Below are 22718 nucleotides of genomic sequence, written 5' to 3' on the forward strand. Positions count from 1 at the left end.
TCTGGAATGCATTGTCCGAAAGGGCGGTGAGGTAACATTGTGTTACACAGCGAGTTAGTGTGATCTGGAATGCATTGTCCGAAAGGGTGGTGAGGTAACATTGTGTTACACAGTGAGTTAGTGTGATCTGGAATGCATTGTCCGAAAGGGTGGTGAGGTAACATTGTGTTACACAGTGAGTTAGTGAGATCTGGAATGCATTGCCCGAAAGGGTGGTGAGGTAACATTGTGTTACACAGCGAGTTAGTGAGATCTGGAATGCATTGTCCGAGAGGGTGGTGAGGTAACATTGTGTTACACAGTGAGTTAGTGTGATCTGGAATGCATTGTCCGAAAGGGTGGTGAGGTAACATTGTGTTACACAGCGGGTTAGTGAGATCTGGAATGCATTGTCCGAGAGGGTGGTGAGGTAACATTGTGTTACACAGCGAGTTCGTGTGATCTGGAATGCATTGTCCGAAAGGGTGGTGAGGTAACATTGTGTTACACAGCGAGTTAGTGAGATCTGGAATGCATTGCCCGAAAGGGCGGTGAGGTAACATTGTGTTACACAGCGAGTTAGTGTGATCTGGAATGCATTGTCCGAAAGGGTGGTGAGGTAACATTGTGTTACACAGCGAGTTAGTGTGATCTGGAATGTATTGTCCGAAAGGGTGGTGAGGTAACATTGTGTTACACAGCGAGTTAGTGAGATCTGGAATGCATTGTCCGAAAGGGTGGTGAGGTGACATTGTGTTACACAGCGAGTTAGTGAGATCTGGAATGCATTGTCCGAAAGGGTGGTGAGGTAACATTGTGTTACACAGCGAGTTAGTGAGATCTGGAATGTATTGTCCGAAAGGGTGGTGAGGTAACATTGTGTTACACAGAGAGTTAGTGTGATCTGGAATGCATTGTCCGAAAAGGCGGTGAGGTAACATTGTGTTACACAGCGAGTTAGTGAGATCTGGAATGCATTGTCCGAAAGGGCGGTGAGGTAACATTGTGTTACACAGCGAGTTAGTGAGATCTGGAATGCATTGCCCGAAAGGGCGGTGAGGTAACATTGTGTTACACAGCGAGTTAGTGAGATCTGGAATGCATTGTCCGAAAGGGTGGTGAGGTAACATTGTGTTACACAGCGAGTTAGTGAGATCTGGAATGCATTGTCCGAAAGGGCGGTGAGGTAACATTGTGTTACACAGCGAGTTAGTGAGATCTGGAATGCATTGCCCGAAAGGGTGGTGAGGTAACATTGTGTTACACAGCGAGTTAGTCTGATCTGGAATGCATTGCCCGAAAGGGTGGTGAGGTAACATTGTGTTACACAGCGAGTTAGTGTGATCTGGAATGCATTGCCCGAAAGGGTGGTGAGGTAACATTGTGTTACACAGCGAGTTAGTGAGATCTGGAATGCATTGTCCGAAAGGGTGGTGAGGTAACATTGTGTTACACAGCGAGTTAGTGAGATCTGGAATGCATTGTCCGAAAGGGTGGTGAGGTAACATTGTGTTACACAGCGAGTTAGTGAGATCTGGAATGCATTGTCCGAAAGGGTGGTGAGGTAACATTGTGTTACACAGCGAGTTAGTGAGATCTGGAATGCATTGCCCGAAAGGGTGGTGAGGAAACATTGTGTTACACAGCGAGTTAGTGTGATCTGGAATGCATTGTCCGAAAGGGTGGTGAGGTAACATTGTGTTACACAGTGAGTTAGTGTGATCTGGAATGCATTGTCCGAAAGGGTGGTGAGGTAACATTGTGTTACACAGTGAGTTAGTGTGATCTGGAATGCATTGTCCGAAAGGGTGGTGAGGTAACATTGTGTTACACAGCGAGTTAGTGAGATCTGGAATGCATTGTCGGAAAGGGTGGTGAGGTAACATTGTGTTACACAGCGAGTTAGTGAGATCTGGAATGCATTGTCCGAAAGGGTGGTGAGGTAACATTGTGTTACACAGCGAGTTAGTGAGATCTGGAATGCATTGTCCGAAAGGGTGGTGAGGTAACATTGTGTTACACAGCGAGTTAGTGTGATCTGGAATGCATTGTCCGAAAAGGTGGTGAGGTAACATTGTGTTACACAGCGAGTTAGTGTGATCTGGAATGCATTGCCCGAAAGGGTGGTGAGGTAACATTGTGTTACACAGCGAGTTAGTGAGATCTGGAATGCATTGTCCGAAAGGGTGGTGAGGTAACATTGTGTTACACAGCGAGTTAGTATGACCTGGAATGCATTGCCCGAAAGGGTGGTGAGGTAACATTGTGTTACACAGCGAGTTAGTGAGATCTGGAATGCATTGTCCGAAAGGGTGGTGAGGTAACATTGTGTTACACAGCGAGTTAGTGAGATCTGGAATGCATTGTCCGAAAGGGTGGTGAGGTAACATTGTGTTACACAGCGAGTTAGTGTGATCTGGAATGCATTGCCCGAAAGGGTGGTGACGTAACATTGTGTTACACAGCGAGTTAGTGAGATCTGGAATGCATTGTCCGAAAGGGTGGTGAGGTAACATTGTGTTACACAGCGAGTTAGTGTGATCTGGAATGCATTGTCCGAAAGGGTGGTGAGGTAACATTGTGTTACACAGCGAGTTAGTGTGATCTGGAATGCATTGTCCGAAAGGGTGGTGAGGTAACATTGTGTTACACAGCGAGTTAGTGAGATCTGGAATGCATTGTCCGAAAGGGTGGTGAGGTAACATTGTGTTACACAGCGAGTTAGTGAGATCTGGAATGCATTGTCCGAAAGGGTGGTGAGGTAACATTGTGTTACACAGTGAGTTAGTGTGATCTGGAATGCATTGTCCGAAAGGGTGGTGAGGTAACATTGTGTTACACAGCGAGTTAGTGAGATCTGGAATGCATTGTCCGAAAGGGTGGTGAGGTAACATTGTGTTACACAGCGAGTTAGTGAGATCTGGAATGCATTGTCCGAAAGGGTGGTGAGGTAACATTGTGTTACACAGCGAGTTAGTGTGATCTGGAATGCATTGTCCGAAAGGGTGGTGAGGTAACATTGTGTTACACAGCGAGTTAGTGTGATCTGGAATGCATTGCCCGAAAGGGTGGTGAGGTAACATTGTGTTACACAGCGAGTTAGTGAGATCTGGAATGCATTGTCCGAAAGGGTGGTGAGGTAACATTGTGTTACACAGCGAGTTAGTGTGATCTGGAATGCATTGTCCGAAAGGGTGGTGAGGTAACATTGTGTTACACAGCGAGTTAGTGTGATCTGGAATGCATTGCCCGAAAGGGTGGTGAGGTAACATTGTGTTACATAGCGAGTTAGTGAGATCTGGAATGCATTGTCCGAAAGGGTGGTGAGGTAACATTGTGTTACACAGCGAGTTAGTGTGATCTGGAATGCATTGCCCGAAAGGGTGGTGAGGTAACATTGTGTTACACAGCGAGTTAGTGAGATCTGGAATGCATTGTCCGAAAGGGTGGTGAGGTAACATTGTGTTACACAGCGAGTTAGTGAGATCTGGAATGCATTGCCCGAAAGGGTGGTGAGGTAACATTGTGTTACACAGCGAGTTAGTGAGATCTGGAATGCATTGTCCGAAAGGGTGGAGGAAGCAGATTCTGTTGTAACATTGAAAAGGGAATTGGATAAATACTTGAAGGGAAAACATTTACAGGGCTATGGGGAAAGAGAGGGACAGTGGGAATAATGGGATCGCTCTTCCAAAGAGTCAGCACCGGTGTGATGGGCTGAATGACCTCCTGTGCTGTATTATATTATGGGTCTATGATGCAGCCTCGCCCAGTCAATGGAGGTGCCTGATGAGGCTGAATGACCTTTTGTGCTGTATCATATTATGGGTCTATGATGTAGCCTCGCCCAGTCAATGGAGGTGCCTGATGGGCTGAATGACCTTCTGTGCTGTATCATATTATGAGTCTATGATGCAGCCTCGCCCAGTCAATGGAGGTGCCTGATGAGGCGATCTCGGCACAGAGATTTCAATGCACCAGCAAATCCCAAGAAGCATGTATTGAAACAATCCCATCTGCCTCCGGCGCTACAGTAATCAGTTATTGTGCACCAGAAGCAGCATCATCGGTTCAATATTGGCCAACAGTATAGGTGTGGATAGAAAGACAAAAGTTAACCCATTGCTGGAGATTTGCGATCTGCGATCAGTGAGCTAGGGCAGGAAGCACACGAGGATCAGTTTTATGGGATGGACAATGGAGGCCATGACATGGAAAAGAATGCCAGATGAGACTATATCGAATGCTGTGGGAAGGTGAATGATGGACAAGGAAGGGTTACACACCATGGTCACAGTCACAGAGATTGGAGTTTGTGACCGTTCGGGGCAGATTAGATTTACATCGAAACTGCAGCAGAGAAACAGTCCATTCGGCTCCAGTGGTCTATGCTGTGTTTATACTCCACGGGAGCCTCCTCCCACTCTCATTACAGCTTGACACCGTGTCCACATAGACGTTCGAGGGCGTTAGACTCGCGACACCAATATTAAATAACATTCAGAACGCCGGAGAACCCACCCTCCTGGAATGGATTGAGTGAGTTTGTCGCACTCCCCTCACTTCAGAAAGAAATGAGCTCATTCACGTTGGACCTAAAGGATCGATCAGAGAATGTTCTAAATGGTTAGAAGTTAGGAACTGTGGATGGGCAGAGAGAACTAGGGGTCCACGTAACCTTAACCGCGGAGCGAGGCCGTTCAGGGGTGATGTTAGAAGTTAGGAACTGTGGATGGGCAGAGAGAACTAGGGGTCCATGTAACCTTAACCGCAGAGCGAGGCCGTTCAGGGGTGATGTTAGAAGTTAGGAACTGTGGATGGGCAGAGAGAACGAGGGGTCCACGTAACCTTAACCGCAGAGCGAGGCCGTTCAGGGGTGATGTTACAAAGCATTTCTTCAGACACAGTGTAGTGGAAATCTGGAACACTCGCCCTCAAGAAGCTGTTGAGGTTCGGTCAATTGAAAATGACAAACTGCCATTGATAGATTTGTGTTAGCCAATGGTATTTAGGGATATGGAACCAAGGCGGGGAGATGGAGTTAAGATACAGCTCAGCCATGATCGAATTGAATGGAGGAACAAGCTGGAGTGAATGAGTGGCCTACTCCTGTTCCGATGTTCCTGTGCCTCTATTTATAAAGCCAATGCTCCCATATACGTTTCTAAAAGCCTTATCGTCCTGTCCTGCCACCGTCAAAAGATTTCTGTATCTATACCCCCAAGTTTTACTGTTCCTGCAACCCCTTTAAATTGTACCAGTTGGTTTAAATTGCATCGCCTCATTCTTCCTTCCAAAATGCAGCATTTCACACTTCTCTGCATTAAACTTCACCGGCCATGTGTCTGCCCATTTCACCAGTGTCTCTATTTCCTCCTGAAGTCTTCTGCTGTCCTCCTCACGGTTTACGACTTTTCCGAGATTCGTGTCATCGACAAACTTTTAAACTATGCCCTGTATACCTAAGTCCATGTCACTGAAATAAATCAAAGAGCAGTGGTCCTAATCCCGCCCCCTGGGGACACTGTAAACTTCCCTCCAGTGTGAACAATATCGGTTCACAACTACTGTCTGTTTTCTGTCCCTTCACCAATTTAGTATCCACGCTGCCACTGCTCCTTTAATATCATTGGCTCCAATTTTGTTCACCAGTCTATTATGAGGTACTTTATCAAAGGCCTTCTGAAAGTCCAGAAACAGAACATCAACTGCACTACCTTCATCAACCCTCTCCTATTTCATCCATTGGCTCATTCAAGTCAGCCAGGTTAGATTTGCCTTTAAATAAAATCCATTTTGTCTGTCGCTAATAAACCCATGTTCTTCCAAGTGACGGTTAATTGTGTTTCGGAAATAACACCGATGTTAAGCTGAGTGGCCTGTAGTTATTTGGTTCATCGCGCTCTCCTTTTTTGAACAGTGAAGTAACGTTTGCAGCCCTCCCATCCTCTGGCACCTTTCCCATATCTAAGGATTGGAAGATTGTGGCAGAGCGGGTGACATTTCTACTTTGAGCCCTGCCAACCAATTTAGTACATCGTCCGAATCGATTTATATCCTGTCCAATTTCTCTACCACCTCCTCCTTTACTGTACGATTGGCAGCATCCTCTCCTTTAGTGAATACGCAGGCAAAGTGTTAATTTAGTACCTCAGCCATGTCCTCTGCTTCCACAAGATTGCCTTTTTGGTCAGTAATCGGCCCCACCTTTCCTTGGGCTATTCTTTCACGCTTTATATGTTTATAAAAGGCATTAGTGTTCCCTATTATGTTACCACTAATCATTTCTCACACATTCTCCCTGCCCCTCTGTTGCTTTTGTGTGTTTATTACACTAGTGGCAGCGTTTGTAAAATTCAGTACTTTGCTGTTTCACTAAGACTCAAACTGGTACTGAATTAACAATCGCTTTTACATTTCCACAGTGGGGAAAGGAAAGGCTGCTGATTGATAGTTATAATGCATGGGCACACACACAAATGGAGAATTATGATTGTAAAACAGCAGTCAAATCCACCAGTTGTATATTCATGGTGTTTTCTGAGATCCCAGAGGTTGGGTGATTGGGCAGAAGCGTGGCAGATGCAATATAACGTGGATAAATGCGAGGTTATCCACTTTGGTGTCAAAAACAGAAAGGCAGACTGTTATCTGAATGGCAATAGATTGGGAGAAGGGGAAGTGCAACGAGACCTGGGTGTCCTTGTGCACCAGTCGCTGAAGGTAAGCATGCAGGTGTAGCAGGCGGTGAAGAAGGCAAATGGTATGTTGGCCTTCATAGCAAAAGGGTTTGAGTACAGGAGCAAGGATGTCCTGCTGCAGTTGTACAGGGCCTTGGTGAGACCACACCTTGAGTACTGTGTGCAGTTGTGGTCGCCTTATCTGAGGAAGGATGTTCTTACCATGGAAGGAGTTCAGCGAAGATTCACAAGGCTGATCCCTGGGATGGCAGAAATGACGTATGAGGAGAGATTGGGTCGATTGGGCTTATACTCGCTGGAGTTTAGAAGAATGAGTGGGGATCTCATCGAAACTTATAAAATTCTGACAGGTCTGGACAAATTAGATGCAGGTAGAATGTTCCTGATGGTCGGAGAGTCCAGAACCAGGGGTCATAGTCTAAGGATAAGGGGTAAGCCATTCAGGACAGAGATGAGGAAGAATTTCTTCACCCAGAGAGTGGTGAACCTGTGGAATTCTCTACCACAGAAGGCGGTTGAGGCCAAGTCTTTAAATATATTCAAGAAGGAGTTAGATATATTTCTTAAAGCTAAAGGTATCAAGGGATATGGGGAGAAGGCAGGGACCGGGTACTGAATTTGGATGATCAGCCATGATCTCATTGAATGGCGGAGCAGGCTCAAGGGGCCGAATGGCCTACTCCTGCTCCTATCTTCCATGTTTCTATGTAAACGGAGCAGGCTTGGGGTTTGATGTGGTAGAAGGCGAACGAGATGAGAACGGAAATAATCTAGAGTAAGAAAAGGCCCGAAAATTAAACAGTCTGGAACAGAACATCAATTTGTCTTCTCTTATCATGGAGAAATCAAATATGTGACACACTGTGTTTGAAACAAAGCTTATTTATTCACTGAAATAACAACAGAAAATGCTGGAAATACTCAGCAGGCCAGGCAGCATCCGTGGAGAGAGAAACAGAGTTAACGTTTCAGGTCTGGGACCCTTCATCAGAACTGGAAAAAGCTGGAGATGTAACAGATATTACTAAGGTAAGAGGCAGGAAAGTTATCCTGGGTGGATCTGAAACACGAAGGGTGGAAGTTCAGTTGGAATCCACGTGGAATAAGTTGGAACTGGAGACAGTTGCTGAGGAAAGAGATGTGGCTGTGAAACCGAGTCTTGGAAAATGTTGCAAATGGGGATGGCAAAATCATACAGCATGAAAAATGGGAGTAAGGGTCAAAGTCTGAAATTGTTGAACTCAATGTTGAGTCCAGAAGGCTGTAAAGTGCCTAATCGAAAGATGAGGTGCTGTTCCTCGAGCTTTATTTATTCACTATTTAAACAGAATATTCATCTCCAGCGCAGATACAGGAGTTATTACGATCAGCAGAAACAAACCATGACTACCAGAATGAACATGGTTCAGTCCTCAATCTGATCACAGTAAATCATGTTCCATTCACTAATCTGGTCTTCTACCCAGCATTCCCCGCGGTGGACCACGTGCCGCACCCAGACTACAAGAGCCCAGCGTGCAGGCGCGGGAGGGGGCCGGTATATTGAGCATGCGCAGTGCGTTACTGGAGATGGAGGTGGGCTGAAGCCGGGAGCGCGATGGTGCAGCGGGTATAAATCGCGACGGAGGGAGTAATGGACCGGTAGGTGGGTGGAGAGGCTTCATAAACAACTCGTGCAGGAGGCAAGCTCCCAATAATAAGCTGAAGATCCCGTGTTTGCAGTTGTGGGGATTTCTTCCCCTTACAGGCCCAGGTTAACGGCAGCCATCTTTGTATAGGAGAGCGGAAAATTTCAGTGCGACGTCACCCTATGCCTGAAACAAAGAGCCTTGTGTCCAATGCGGGGAATGAAGGCCCACAGCCTCCCCTGGCCCCGGGCCCTGAACAAGGGACTGGAGAAACTCGCTGCCCTGCGGATCAGACAATCAGCCGGCGCTGGTCCCGCCCCTCGGGCTCTCCGATTGGTTGGAGGGCCCGCAGCCCGCTCGCTCCTCCAGCCCTGCCCACTGGGTGCCGCTAGTCCCGCCCCTCAGGCTCCCCGATTGGAGAACCCGCCGCCGGCTCGCTCCTCCAGCCCCACCCCGCTCGCTCCCTGTGGTGATTATTCTGTTTTATAAGAAGCATTGTAATTGGTTGCCTGTTTCCTGCCTTGAGATATATGCTGTAAACTCATTGGTAGTTGATGTCATGTGATTTGTGGTGGCCATCTTAAATTCAGTTCTCTACAGCCTTGGTTGGGACTGGGTGTGAAGATGTGCTGCTGGTGTTTTAAGGTTAATAAAGCCTAGATTTAGAAAGGCAAATCTACTCATTATTTCAATTTATTAACCTTTTGCTAGAATGGAGCGATATCTTCAACCGGAACGATTTAATGCTGACCCTAATTCTGCAGGAGTGGATGATAAATGGAAACATTGGTATCGTACATTTAAAAACTTTTTGGGTTTGTTGGATCAAGAGTCTCTAAATAAGTTGAATATACTGATCAACTACATTGCTCCGGATGTGTATAAGCATATCTTGGACTGTGAAACTTACGAATTGGCTATTGCTACATTGGAAAAGATTTTTGTTAAATCGAAGAATGAGGTATTTGCACGTCACCTTCTATCTGCCCGTAGGCAGCAGGTGGGAGAATCTTTGGATGCTTATTTACAAGCACTTCGGCGCCTTGGTGCTAACTGTAATTATAAGGCCGTGTCAGCAGAAGAATATAAGGAAGAATCGGTACGGGATGCTTTTATTAATGGATTACTGTCTAGATCAATTCGTCAGCGGTTATTAGAAAATAAGACTTTGGATCTCGAGTGCTTTTGAGCAAGCCTCTACATTGGATTTGGCTCAGAGAAGTTCGGATGCTTATGCTCTTTTTAATCGGCCTGCGACTGTGGTTTCGGCAGTTCCGGATGAAAAGGAATTATGTGGACTTAATGGGAGTGGTTTACCAGATTCTGAAACAGTTTCTACTTCGGCAGCTGTTGCCTCTAGGATTCAGAAGTGTTATTTTTGTGGGAACGCCCGGCACCCTCGTCTGAAGTGTCCTGCTCGGGAGGCTGTGTGTAGTAAATGTGGCAAGAGAGGTCATTACGCACGTGTTTGTAAATTAATTGCCTCCTCTGTGACTATTCAGCCTTTAGATAGGGCGTTTATTGCATCAGTTTCTGCTGCCTTTGCTCATGGCTTAAACAAAGCTATAGTTACGGCCCAAGTTAATGTGTTAGAAGTGAAGGCCCTTATAGATATGGGCAGTACTGAGAGTTTTATAAGTCTTCAGTTTGTGAAGGAGAAGCATTTGAAAATTTTGCCTGTTACTTATCAGGTGTGTATGGCTTAGACGACTCTCGCCTCACAAGTAGCTGGTTGTTGCCTTGTGAAATTAACTCTTCTAGGTAATACGTATACTGATATACGCCTATCTGTTTTGCCTAATCTCTGCGGATATTTTGATTGGTCATGATGTGCTTCAATTACACGAGTCTCTCAGTCTTTCTTTTGGAGGAACTAAGCCACCTTTTATCTATTTGTGGATTAACTTCTTTATCCATTTCTCCATTATCACTTTTTTCCAATTTGATGCCGGATTGTAAGCCAATTGCTACCAAGTCAAGAAGGTATAGCAGTCAGGATAAAGAATTTATTAATTCTGAAGTTCAACGTCTTTTATTGGAAGGAATCATTGAACCTAGTTGTTCGCCCTGGCGGGCACAGGTAGTTGTCACCACTAACGAGAGACATAAGAAACGAATGGTGATAGACTACTCCCAAACTATTAATAGGTATACTCAATTAGATGTGTACCCTTTGCCTAAGATTGATGAGCTTATCAACAAAGTATCTCAGTATAAGGTTTTTAGCACTATTGATTTAAAGAGTGCTTATCATCAGATTCCTATCGTTAAGAGGGATCAACCATATACGGCCTTTGAGGCTGGCGGAAAGCTGTATCAGTTTTGCCGAGTACCATTTGGTGTTACTAATGGTGTTGCCTGTTTTCAACAGGCAATGGATGCTTTTATAAGTGATAACTCTCTCTCTGACACCTTTTCATATTTAGATGACATCACGGTGTGTGGCAAATCAAGGGTGGAGCATGATTCTAATTTAGAAAGATTCCTTCAAGCTGCGGAAAAAGTTGGTTTAACTTTTAATAGAGAAGTGTATCTTTTCGACTACTGAGGTAAATCTACTGGGATATATTATCTCGGGGAAACAAGATTAAACCAGATCCAGAACGTCTGCGACCATTGATTGATTTACCTTGTCCTACTAATTCTAAGGCTTTGCAACGAGTTGTTGGACTGTTTTCTTATTCTAATTGGATTGCAAACTTTTCACAGAAGATCTGGCCCCTTATTCGGGTTACGACATATCCTCTATCATGGGAGGCCAGGACGTGTTTTGATAATTTTAAAAAGGATATCCTTGGAGCAGTTGTGCATTCTATTGATGAGCAGGTTCCCTTTGTGATTGCGACGGACGCTTCCGATTTTGCAATTGGGGCTACTCTGAACCAAAATGGAAGACCTGTGGCCTTTTTCTCGCGTACTTTGAACAATAGTGAGAAAAGACACTCCTCAATAGAGAAAGAGGCGTATGCAATAGTAGAAGCACTGCGTAAATGGAGACATTATTTATCGGGGCGACATTTTACGTTGGTAACTGACCAAAAATCTGTGTCCTTTATGTTTGATGTCAAACATTTTGGAAAGATCAAGAATGATAAAATAATGAGGTGGAGGATTAAGTTGGCATGCTACCATTTTGATATAGTTTATCGTCCGGGGAAGGATAATGTTTTTGCTGATGCGCTGTCGAGGGCTTATTGTTCTGTGATTCACGGAGATACGCTTATTAATCTTCACAATGCCTTCTGCCATCCTGGGGTTACGAGGATGATACACTTCGTACGCAGTAAGAATTTGCCCTTTTCAGTTGAAGACGTCAAGCGGATGACTTCATGTTCTATCTGTGCTCGGTGTAAACCGAATTTCTTTGAGCCTCAACGAGCTCATCTTATAAAGGCTACTTCTCCTTTTTGAACGTTTGAGTGTTGATTTTAAGGGGCCTCTTCCTTCAACGACTCAGAATCGATATATATTTACTGTTGTAGATGAGTTTTCAAGGTTCCCTTTTGCTTTTCCTTGTGCAGATGTATCAGCTGCTACAGTTATCAAATGTCTGACTCAACTTTTTGTCATCTTTGGGATGCCGGTGTATATCCATTCGGATCAGGGAAGTTCTTTTATGTCTTCCCAGTTGAAGGAATACCTCCAGAGTCGGAATATCTACTAGCAGAACTACCCCGTATAATCCCCAGGGTAATGGACAGTGTGAACGATACAATGGGGTGATCTGGAAGGCAGTTATGTTGGCTTTGACATCCCGGAACCTTAAGAATACACAGTGGGAAATGGTATTGCCTGATGCCCTGCATTCCATTAGATCATTGCTTTCAACGGCTACTAATGTGACCCCCCCATGAAAGGCTCTTTAACTATCCGCGGAGATCTACTACGGGATATTTGGTACCTTCATGGCTTACTATGCAGGGACCTGTGCTGCTCCGACGCCATGTTAGACTGTCAAAATATGATCCTTTAGTGGAGGAGGTGGAGCTGTTGGAGGCAAATTCCCAATATGCTCATATTCGATTCCAAGATGGGAAAGAAAGTACTGTTTCAATTAAAGATTTGGCTCCTTGTGGTGGCCAGCCCTCTTCTGAGGATATTAACAATAGTCATGATTCAGATAATGTGGATGTCGTCACAGATACTACGAATATTTCCAATCCTATTGCAGATAATTATAATTCTATTAGTCAGCCCTCGATGGATGTTCATGACCGTCCCAGTTTACCTCCTGATGGGATTTCCAATCCGGAAACCGTTGATAATCGGGATATGGATAGCCTTCCTGCAGAAGATACTTCCGTGTCTCCTGGTGTGGGAGGGCAAGGAATTTCACCAGGGTTAACAAGGTCGACACGAACAAGATATCCGGTCGACCGATTGAAAATGGACTTTTAAAATAATTTGATAGTAAGGTTTTAAAATTGTTGAAATCTTATACTTGTATTGTTTTAGTTATAAATAACTAATTGTAAATTGTAAAGGCTACCTAGGTTGGAGTATGTTTTAAAAGGAGGGGTGAATGTGGTGATTATTCTGTTTCATAAGAAGCATTGTAATTGGTTGCCTGTTTCCTGCCATGAGATATATGCTGTAAACTCATTGGTAGTTGATGTCATGTGATTTGTGGTGGCCATCTTAAATTCAGTTCTCTACAGCCTTGGTTGGGACTGGGTGTAAAGATGTGCTGCTGGCGTTTTAAGGTTAATAAAGCCTAGATTTAGAAAGGCAAATCTACTCATTATTTCACTCCCTATTGGTCGGAAGCTGCCGTCAATCAGGCCGCGGGCCCGGGTGACGTGTCCCCGAGGAGATCACGTGCACCGTCCAAGTGCCGCCGCTCGGTCCGGGGCCTCGTGGACTCTGAGGTTTTTCTATTTCTCTCGATTCTCTCCCGATCCACCCCGCGCCATTCTCCACCCAATTGGAGCGGAGAAAACACACTTCGCGTCACCGATCGCGACTCTGGAACCGACACCAAGGCCTTTCCCTGGAATGGCCCCGCGCCGACTCCGTCTGGCAGGATCCAAGTGCGCAGGCACAGCTCCAAGTGGGGGAGGAGGGTTGGTCTCTGGGCATGCGCGGTCATTACCCTTTGTGACCGGGAGGGGTCACTGTGCCGGACTCGGCCCAAACCGCCGCTCCCAGTGCGCATGCGTGGGCTCTCGTCTGTCAATCAACCAACTGCCAGAAGAGGTCGCTGGTGAGACCAGTGAAGAAAGAAAGACTTGCATTTATATAGCGCCTTTCACCACCGGACGTCCCAAAGTACTTTACAGCCAATGAAGTACTTTTGAAGTGTAGTCACTGTTGTAATGTAGGAAATGTGGCAGTCAGTTAGTGCACAGCAAGCTCCAACAAACAGCACTGTGATAATGACCAGATAATCTATCATTTTTTATGTTGATTGAGGGATAAACATTGGCTCGGACACTGGGGATAATTCCCCTGCTCTTTCCCACATTACAACAGTGACTACTTCATTGTAGTACTTCATTGGCTGTAAAGCACTTTAGGATATCTGGTGGCACTATATAAATGCAAGTCTTTCTTTCCTGAAATAATGCCATGGGATCTTTTACATCCACCTGAGAGAGCAAACGGGGCCTCAATTTAACATCTCATCCGAAAGACGGCACCTCCGACAGTGCCGCACTCCCTCAGCACTGCCCTGCAGTGTCAGCCTGGATTTTTGTGCTCAAGTCTCTGGAGTGGGACTATGAACCCACAACTTTCTGACTCAGAGGCGAGAGTGCGGCCCACTGAGCCACTGGCTGACACTAAAGAGCAAGCAGTTCTGATGAATGGTCATCGACCTGAAATGTTAACTCTCACTCCACAGATGCTGCCTGACCTGCTGAGTAATAAAAACAGAAAATGCTGGAAATAAAGAAACGAGGGAGTGATTGCTGACGGGAAGAATGTTGGGTCGTCCTGCGCATGCGCACCTCCCTGGCGGCTGAGGCAAAACACTGACTCGCCCCCACCTGAGCCGCGCACGCGTACCAGATGTTGTGGCTCCGCATGCACGCCCGATGTTCCAACCGCAGGGTTTTGTGTGCTGAGCATACGTGTTGCGGACCGCTCGGGACGGGCGATTGTAGAGCAGGAGGGAGAGCGTGGGGGCCATGAGCACATGCGCGGGACTCAGTCAACAGAGCACTTTCTGCAGAGCCGGGGCCTTGTGGGTATTACAGCCGCCATTACTGCTGATCCTTTCAACCAACTTGTGCAGCAGCTGGGGCCTGAAAATCAGCTTCACTGCCCCTAGGTTCGGAAAGGGGAAAATTAAACAACAGTTTGCCTCTGATCCTTTTCTGATCTCAATTTACAGGGTTATAGAAGTGGAGCAGTTACAGGCGGGAAGCTCAGACCAAACATCACGTCAAGATCTGACAGAGTCGCTGGATTCATCAGGACTGAATATCGGCCTTTGCACATGGAAGGAGAGAGCAGGGATCGCAACGCAGACAAACCGCACACGTGTTCAGTGTGTGGACGCGGATTCAGCCGATCGCCTGACCTGGTGAGACACGTGCACCGTCACACCAAGGAGAAACTGGGTAAAGGTGGGGACGGCGGGAAGGGCTTCAGTTCCCCGTCTGCATTGAAAGTTCAACGGCGCAGTCACACCAGGGACAGTCTGTTCACCTGCTCCGTGTGTGGAAAGGGATTTGTTTGTTCATCCCACCTGCAAACACACCAGCTTGTTCACACTGAGGAGAGACCATTTCAATGTCCTGACTGTGGGAAGAGCTTTAAAAGCCCCCAGGAGCTGAAGGGACACTGGCTCCTACACACTGGGGAGAGGCCGTTCACCTGCTCCGTGTGTGGGAAGGGATTCACTAATTCATCCCACCTGCTGGTACATCAGCGAGTTCACACTGGGGAGACGCCGTTCACCTGCTCCGTGTGTGGGAAGGGATTCGTTTGGCCCTCCGGCCTGCTGGTACACCAGCGAGTTCACACTGACGAGAGACCCTTTAAATGTTCTGACTGTGGGATGAGCTTTAAAAGCTCCGGGGATTTGAAGAGACACCAACACCTACACACTGGGGAGAGGCCGTTCACCTGCTCCGTGTGTGGGAAGGGATTCACTCAGTCATCCAACCTGCTGGTACATCAGCGAGTTCACACTGGGGAGACGCCGTTCACCTGCTCTGTGTGTGGGAAGGGATTCACTCAGTCATCCAACCTGCTGGTACATCAGCGAGTTCACACTGGGGAGACGCCGTTCACCTGCTCGGTGTGTGGGAAGGGATTCACTAATTCATCCAACCTGCTGATACATCAGCGAGTTCACACTGGCAAGAGGCCCTTTAAATGTTCTGACTGTGGGAAGAGTTTTAAAAGCTCCGGGGTCCTCAAGCTACACCAACACCTACACACTGGGGAGAGGCCGTTCACCTGCTCAGTGTGTGGGAAGGGATTCACTAATTCATCCCACCTGCTGGTACATCAGGGAGTTCACACTGGGGAGACGCCGTTCACCTGCTCCATGTGTGGGAAGGGATTCGCTCGGCCCTCCAGCCTGCTGGCACACCAGCGAGTTCACACTGACGAGAGACCCTTTCAATGTTCTGACTGTGGGAAGAGCTTTAAAAGCTCCGGGGAGTTGAAGAGACACCAGCGACTTCACACTGATCATAGAATCTAACAGCACAGAAGGAGGTGATTCGGCCCATCATGTCTTTGAAAGAGCTGTCCAATTTAGTCCCACACCCCAGCTTTATCCCCAGAACTCTGCAAACTAGTCCTCTTCAAGGACTCGTCCAATTACTGTTTGAAAGTTCCAGTGGAACCTGATTCCAGCATCCTTTCAGATAGTGCGTTCCACATCTGAACAACCCTCTATGAAAACAATTCTCCTCATTTCCCCTCTAGTTCTTTTAGCAACTATTTTAAATTTGTGACCTTTGGTTACCGACCCACTTGCCAAAGTGAACAGTTTCTCTCTACTTGCTCGATCAAATCCCCTCATCATTTTGAACACCTCTATTAGGTCTCCTCTTAACCTTCTCTGCTCTAAGGGGTACAATCCCAGCTTCTCCAGTCTCTCCACATAACTGAAGTCCCTCATCCCTGGTACCATCCTGGTCGACCTCCTCTGCACCCTCTCCAAGGCCTTGACATCCTTCCTAAAGTGTGGTGCCCAGAACTGTACACAAGACTCCAGCTGAGGCCAAAACCCTGGTTAGACCACACCTGGAGCACTGTGAGCAGTTCTGGGCATCACACCTTAGGAAGGATATATTGGCCTTGGAGGGAGTGCAGTGTAGGTTTACCAGAATGATACCTGGACTTCAAGGGTTAAGTTACGAGGAGAGATTACACAAATTAGGGTTGTATTCTTCGGAATTTAGAAGATTAAGAGGTCATCTGATCGAAGTTTTCAGGATATTAAGGGGAACAGATAGGGTAGATAGAGAGAAACTATTTCCGCTGGTTGGGGACTCTAGGACTGGGGGCATAGTCTAAAAATTAGAGCCAGATCTTTCAGGAGTGAAATTAGGAAACACTTCTACACACAAAGGGTGGTAGAAGTTTGGAACTCTCTTCCGCAAACAGCAATTGATGCTCGATCAATTGTTAATTTTAAATCTGAGATTGATAGGTTTTTGTTAACCAAAGGTATTAAGGGATATGGGCCAAAGGCGGGCGTATGGAGTTAGGTCACAGATCAGCCATGATCTCATTGAATGGCGGAACAGGCTCGAGGGGCTGAATGGCCTCCTCCTGTCCTATGTTCCTAACTAGTGATTTGTAAAGGTTTAGTGTAACTTCCTTGTTTTTGTATTCAATGGCCCTGTTTACAAAGACAAGTATCCCATACGCTTTCTGAACCGCCTCACCAACTTGCCGTGGCACTTTCAAAGACTTGTGAATATGGACCCCCAGGTCCCTCTGCCCTTGCACCCCCTCAAACTAGTCCCATTTAGATTATACGGCCTCTCCCTGTTGTTTCTCCCAAAGTGCATCACTTCACACTTATCCTCATTTAATGTCATCTGCCTTGTGTCTGCTCATTTCACAGTCTGTCTCTGTCCTTCTGAAGTCTGCTACTACTACACTCACAAAACTTGGCAACATCGTAAATAGTATCATCCGTAAATAGAGTCATAGAGTCATAGAGTTTTACAGCACAGAAAGAGGCCCTTCGGCCCATCGTGTCTGCGCCGCCCATCCATCCCTGTCCAGTCTAATCCCATTTTCCAGCATTTGGTCCATAGCCTTGTATGCAATGGCATTTCAAGTGCTCATCCAAATGCTTCTTGAATGTTGTGAGGGTTCCTGCCTCTACCACCCTTTCAGGCAGTGAGTTCCAGCTTCCAACCACCCTCTGGGTGAAAAAGTTCCTCCTCAAATCCCCCCTAAATCTCCTGCCCCTTACCCTGAATCTGTGCCCCCTTGTTATTGACCCCCCTACTAAGGGGAAAAGTTCCTCTTTATCTACCCTATCTATGCCCCTCATTATTTTGTACACCTCAATCAGGTCCCCCCTCAGCCTCCTTTGCTCCAAGGAAAACAACCCCAGCCTGTAGAGTCTCTCTTCATAGCTAAGGCGCTCCATCCCAGGTAACATCCTGGTGAATCTTCTCTGCACCCTCTCCAGAGCAATCACATCCTTCCTATAGTGAGGCGACCAGAACTGCACACAGTACTCCAGCTGTGGCCTCACCAGCGTTTTGTACAGCTCCATCATAACCTCCCTACTCTTATATTCTATGCCTCTGCTAATGAAGGCAAGTATCCCATATGCCTTTTTAACCACCTTATCTACCTGCTCCGCTGCCTTCAGGGATCTATGTACATGTACACCAAGGTCCCTCTGACCCTCTGTACTTCCTAGGGCCCTACCACCCATTGTGTATTCCCTTGCCTTATTTGACCGTCCAAAATGCATCACCTCGCATTTTTCCGGGTTAAATTCCATTTGCCACTTTTCCGCCCATCTGACCAACCCGTTAATATCGTCCTGTAGCCTGAGACTTTCCTCCTCGCAATTTACCACCCCACCAATTTTCGTGTCATCCGCGAACTTACTGATCATACCCTTTACATTCTCATCCAAATCGTTAATGTAGATCACAAACAGCAAGGGACCCAGCACCGATCCCTGAGGTACCCCACTGGACACAGGCTTCCAGTCACAAAAGCAACCTTCGACCATCACCCTCTGCCTCCTGCCACTCAGCCAGTTTAGGATCCAACGCGCCAAGGCCCCCTGGATCCCATGGGCTCTTACCTTCTTGACCAGTCTCCTATGCGGGACTTTGTCAAAAGCTTTACTGAAGTCCATGTAAACCACATCCACAGCATTTCCCTCATCTACACAGCTAGTCACCCCCTCGAAAAATTCAATCAGATTGGTCAGACATGATTTACCCTTGACAAAGCCATGCTGACTATCCCCGATTAATCCTTGCCTCTCCAAGTGGAGACTAATTCTGTCCCTCAGAAGTTTTTCCAATAATTTCCCTACCACAGATGTTAGGCTCACTGGCCTGTAATTCCCTGGTTTATCCCTGCTACCCTTCTTGAATAATGGTACTACGTTAGCTGTTCTCCAGTCCTCTGGTACATCCCCTGTGGCCAGAGAGGTTCTGAAAATTTGTGTCAGAGCCCCCGCAATCTCCTCCCTTGCCTCACACAACAGCCTGGGATACATCTCGTCCGGGCCTGGGGATTTATCCACTTTTTGGCCTGCTAAAACCGCTAGTACCTCCTCCCTCTCGATGCTAATATGTTCAAGTATGTCACAGTCCCCTTGCCCGATTTCTATGCCTACATCATCTTTCTCCACAGTGAACACGGAGGCAAAAAATTCATTTAAAACCCCACCTACTTCTTCTGGCTCTACACACAGCTTGCCACTTTGGTCCCTAATGGGCCCTACCCTTTCCCTGGTTATCCTCTTGCCCTTAATATACTTATAAAACATCTTAGGATTTTCCTTTATCTTGCTCGCCAGTGTTATTTCATGGCCCCTCCTCGCCCTCCTAATTTCCTTTTTAAGTATGCCCCTGCACCTCTTATACTCCTCTAGGGCTTCCACCGTCTTTTGTCTTTTGTAACTGCCAAAAGCCCCCCTTTTTTTCCTAATGCATTTTTGTATGTCCTTTGTCATCCAAGGTTCCCTTTGCTTGTTGGTCCCACCCTTGACCCTTACAGGAACATGTTGGTGTTGTACTCTCTCTATTTCCCTTCTGAAAGCCTCCCACTGTTTTGATGTGGATTTTCCTATAAGTAGCTGCTCCCAGTCCACTTTGGCCAGATCCTGTCTTATCTTATTAAAATCTGCCTTCCCCCAATTTAGAACCCTTATTTCCGGGCCGTCTTTGTCTTTTTCCATGACCACCTTAAATCTCACCGAATTGTGGTCACTATCGCCAAAATGCTCTCCTACAGACACGTCCACCACCTGCCCGTCTCCATTCCCTAGAATTAGGTCCAGCACCGCTCCCTCTCTTGTAGGACCTTCTACATGTTGGCTCAAAAAGCTTTCCTGAATGCACTTTAAGAATTTTTCACCCTCCAAGCCTTTCACACTCTGACTATCCCAATTTATATTGGGGAAGTTGAAATCCCCCACTATTATTACCCTATTATTTTCGCACTTCTCTGAGATTTGCCTGCATATCTGTTCCTCTATCTCCCCCTGGCTGTTTGGGGGCCTATAGTACACTCCCAGCAAGGTGCTTGCCCCCTTTTTGTTTTTAAGTTCTACCCATATGGCCTCATTAGAGGAACCCGCTAATATATCATCCCTCCTTACAGCAGTAATAGACTCCTTAATTAATATTGCAACACCCCCTCCCCTTTTACCCCCCCCTCTGTCTCGCCTGAAGATTCTATACCCCGGAATATTCAGCTGCCAGTCCTGACCCTCCCTCAACCATGTCTCCGTGATAGCCACAATATCGTACTCCCATGTGTTCATCAACAACTTCAGTTCATCCACCTTATTTGCAAGACTCCTTGCATTAAAATAAATGCATTCCAGCCCTGCCATATTCCCTTTTGCCTTCACATCTTTGCTCTGCCTTCCCTGCTGACTTGTTTTTTCCTCCGTATTTGGCTGTACCTCACCCCCTACTATAGCTCCACTCTGTATCCCATCCCCCTGCCGAGTTAGTTTAAACCCCCCCCAGCAGTGCTAGCAAACCTCCCCGCAAGGATATTGGTTCCCCTCTGGTTCAGGTGTAAACCGTCCGACTTGTACAAGTCCCACCTGCCCCAGAAGCAGTCCCAGTGATCCAGGAAACTAAAGCCCTCCCTCCTGCACCATCCCTTCAGCCACGCATTCATCTGTTCTATCCTCCTATTCCTATACTCACTAGCACGTGGCACCGGGAGTAATCCAGAGATTACAAACTTTGAAATTGTTCACCTATACCCAAGTCCAGGTCAGTTATATATAACAAGAAAAGCAATGGTCCTAATCCCGACCCCTGGGGGAGCCCACTGCATACTTCCCTCCAGTCAGAAAAACATCCCTCAGCACTGCTCACTGCCTCCTCTCCCTTAGCCAATTATATACCCAAATTACCATCAGCCCTTTAATTCCCTCTGCTTCTATTTTCAGAGTAAGTCTCTTGTGGTATTTTATCAAATGCCTTTTGAAAGTCCATATATACAACATCTGCTGCACTACCTTCATCAACCCTCTGTTACTTCATCAGAGAACTCAATCAGGTTAATCAGACACGATTTACCTTTAACAAATCCACACTGGCTGCCCCTTATTAATCCACGCTTCTCCAAGTGAGAATTAATTTTGTCCTTGACAATGGTCTCTAGTCGTTAACCCACCACTGTAGGGGTCGCAAAATCCCCTCAGCCCCCGAAGATGGGGAAATATTAATCCACATCGTAGACGAAGACTTGTGTGATTTAAATTGTCTCTGGGTTGGGCAATGTTTTAAAACAGACCCAGAACCGCAAAAGGCTGCGTTAAAAAGCTCGTAAGCTCGGCAGCGCTTGGACACTGGAATCAAAGAACTTTGTGAAAATCGCACACTTTCAGATTGTACATTTTATTAAAAGATGTACTCTTGAGTTTTGGACTGTTTAAATTGCCCAGGGCATAAAAATGGCTGAACAGACTTCATGGTAACAGAATTTTAAAAGGCAGCAGAAAAGGACAGACAGGCTGTTAGCATATGAAAAGCTCAGCGCTGCCCTGTAGTAAGTTTGAATGGAGACCGAGCTGTCAGTCACCCTGTGGTATTGGGCGGGTCCGGTAACCTACAAGCTGCTTGTTTACACTGGCTGATTCAAATGGGCCACTCCCCAATCATCGGACGGCAAGCACAATGGGTTGCTAACACACATCCATTCACTGAAATTGACTCTACTACGTGATGTCTCCATGTATGAATGGAGGAAGTTAAATGCCCTTCTCTTGTGTATTCGGACTTTTCAGCGCAAAATTGCGCACGGACCTTTTCGGCGCGAAAACAGCAGGGACTCCCAGGAAGTCCTCTGCCCCCTTTTTTGTCTCTTACTCTTTGGACTGCAGGTGAGCAAGGTTTTGACCCACTAGCAAGACAATCTAGGGAGAAGTAAAGGGGTGGTAATTTAAGGGAAATGTTGCTAAGATTGTACGGTTAACATTGTAGCCATTTATCCCTCGTTTTTGCCGTCTGCCTTCCCCTGTTAAGCAATTTTACCGTGATTACTTTGATCGTGTGGTGTAGTTTCTTTAGTTTTAATAAAATTTGACTTTCTTGCATCCAGACCATTTGTCCGTTTTTAATATATCATTAATTATAAGTTCCTCAAGTCAGAACTGGAGGGTGGGGGGGGTTTAGCAATTCAAAACCGCTGATTGGAATTGGTCACAGTGCAGTGGCAAAGGCTGCCTGACCAGGTAAATTACCGTAACCAGGTAAAGGATGCCCACCTACACCACTGACATTAGACTGATTGGCCTGTAGTTACCAGGTTTATCCCTCTTCCCTTTTTTCACCTGGGGACAGCGCGTCACAATCGGCCCCAGCGCACCTGAGTTGGAGAGGAGGCCCCGCCCCCTTGCCGCACCACCATTGGTTGGAGGACCAGGCCGCCCAGGTCAGTCCTCCCAGCTCAGCCCTCTTCCTATTGGTCAGAGCTCCCGTCAGTCCCAGGCCGGGCCAGTCTCCATCCACCTGATTGGGCCTCTTCCTCTGATGATGTCACAATCGGCGATCCGTTCGGTGTCCGCGGAGGTCCCGCCCGCCCGACTCTCAGGTTTGGTTTTTCTCGTCTTTTACTTTATAATCTCGCTCTCCGCTCCCCCCTCACCTCGATTTAAATCGATTCCCCAACACTTGACTTTACCGCGGCCGCTGATTCCGCCTCTTCCCCGTGCCCGGCCTTCCGCCTCCTCCTCGGAGGCCCCGCGCAGGCGCACTGGCAGCCTGGTGTT

At 46.7% G+C, this 22718-nt stretch overlaps 1 protein-coding gene across 9 annotated transcripts in view; it reads left to right on the plus strand.

The window, feature by feature from the left end:
• The window catches only part of LOC147081526 (uncharacterized), a 36313-nt gene extending 18604 nt beyond the window's left edge, over positions 1 to 17709 (plus strand). For 4 of the 9 annotated variants that reach the window (XM_085980781.1, XM_085980780.1, XM_085980778.1 and 1 more), the window contains one exon: positions 14643 to 17709. In XM_085980781.1, the coding sequence (XP_085836907.1) occupies positions 14748 to 15965 (1218 nt within the window). In that variant the 5' untranslated portion in view covers positions 14643 to 14747 and the 3' untranslated portion in view covers positions 15966 to 17709. Of the gene's footprint in view, positions 1 to 7585; positions 7710 to 9019; positions 10436 to 12479; positions 13042 to 14642 lie in introns of those variants that run through there. The other 5 variants (XR_015076563.1, XR_015076559.1, XR_015076560.1 and 2 more) reach the window with 4 other exon arrangements.
• Positions 17710 to 22718: the final 5009 nt, after the last annotated feature.

This window comes from Somniosus microcephalus, unplaced genomic scaffold (genome assembly GCF_052327205.1).
Source record: "Somniosus microcephalus isolate GS21.2 unplaced genomic scaffold, FLI_Smic_1.0 scaffold535, whole genome shotgun sequence".
NCBI classification, from domain to species: domain Eukaryota; kingdom Metazoa; phylum Chordata; class Chondrichthyes; order Squaliformes; family Somniosidae; genus Somniosus; species Somniosus microcephalus.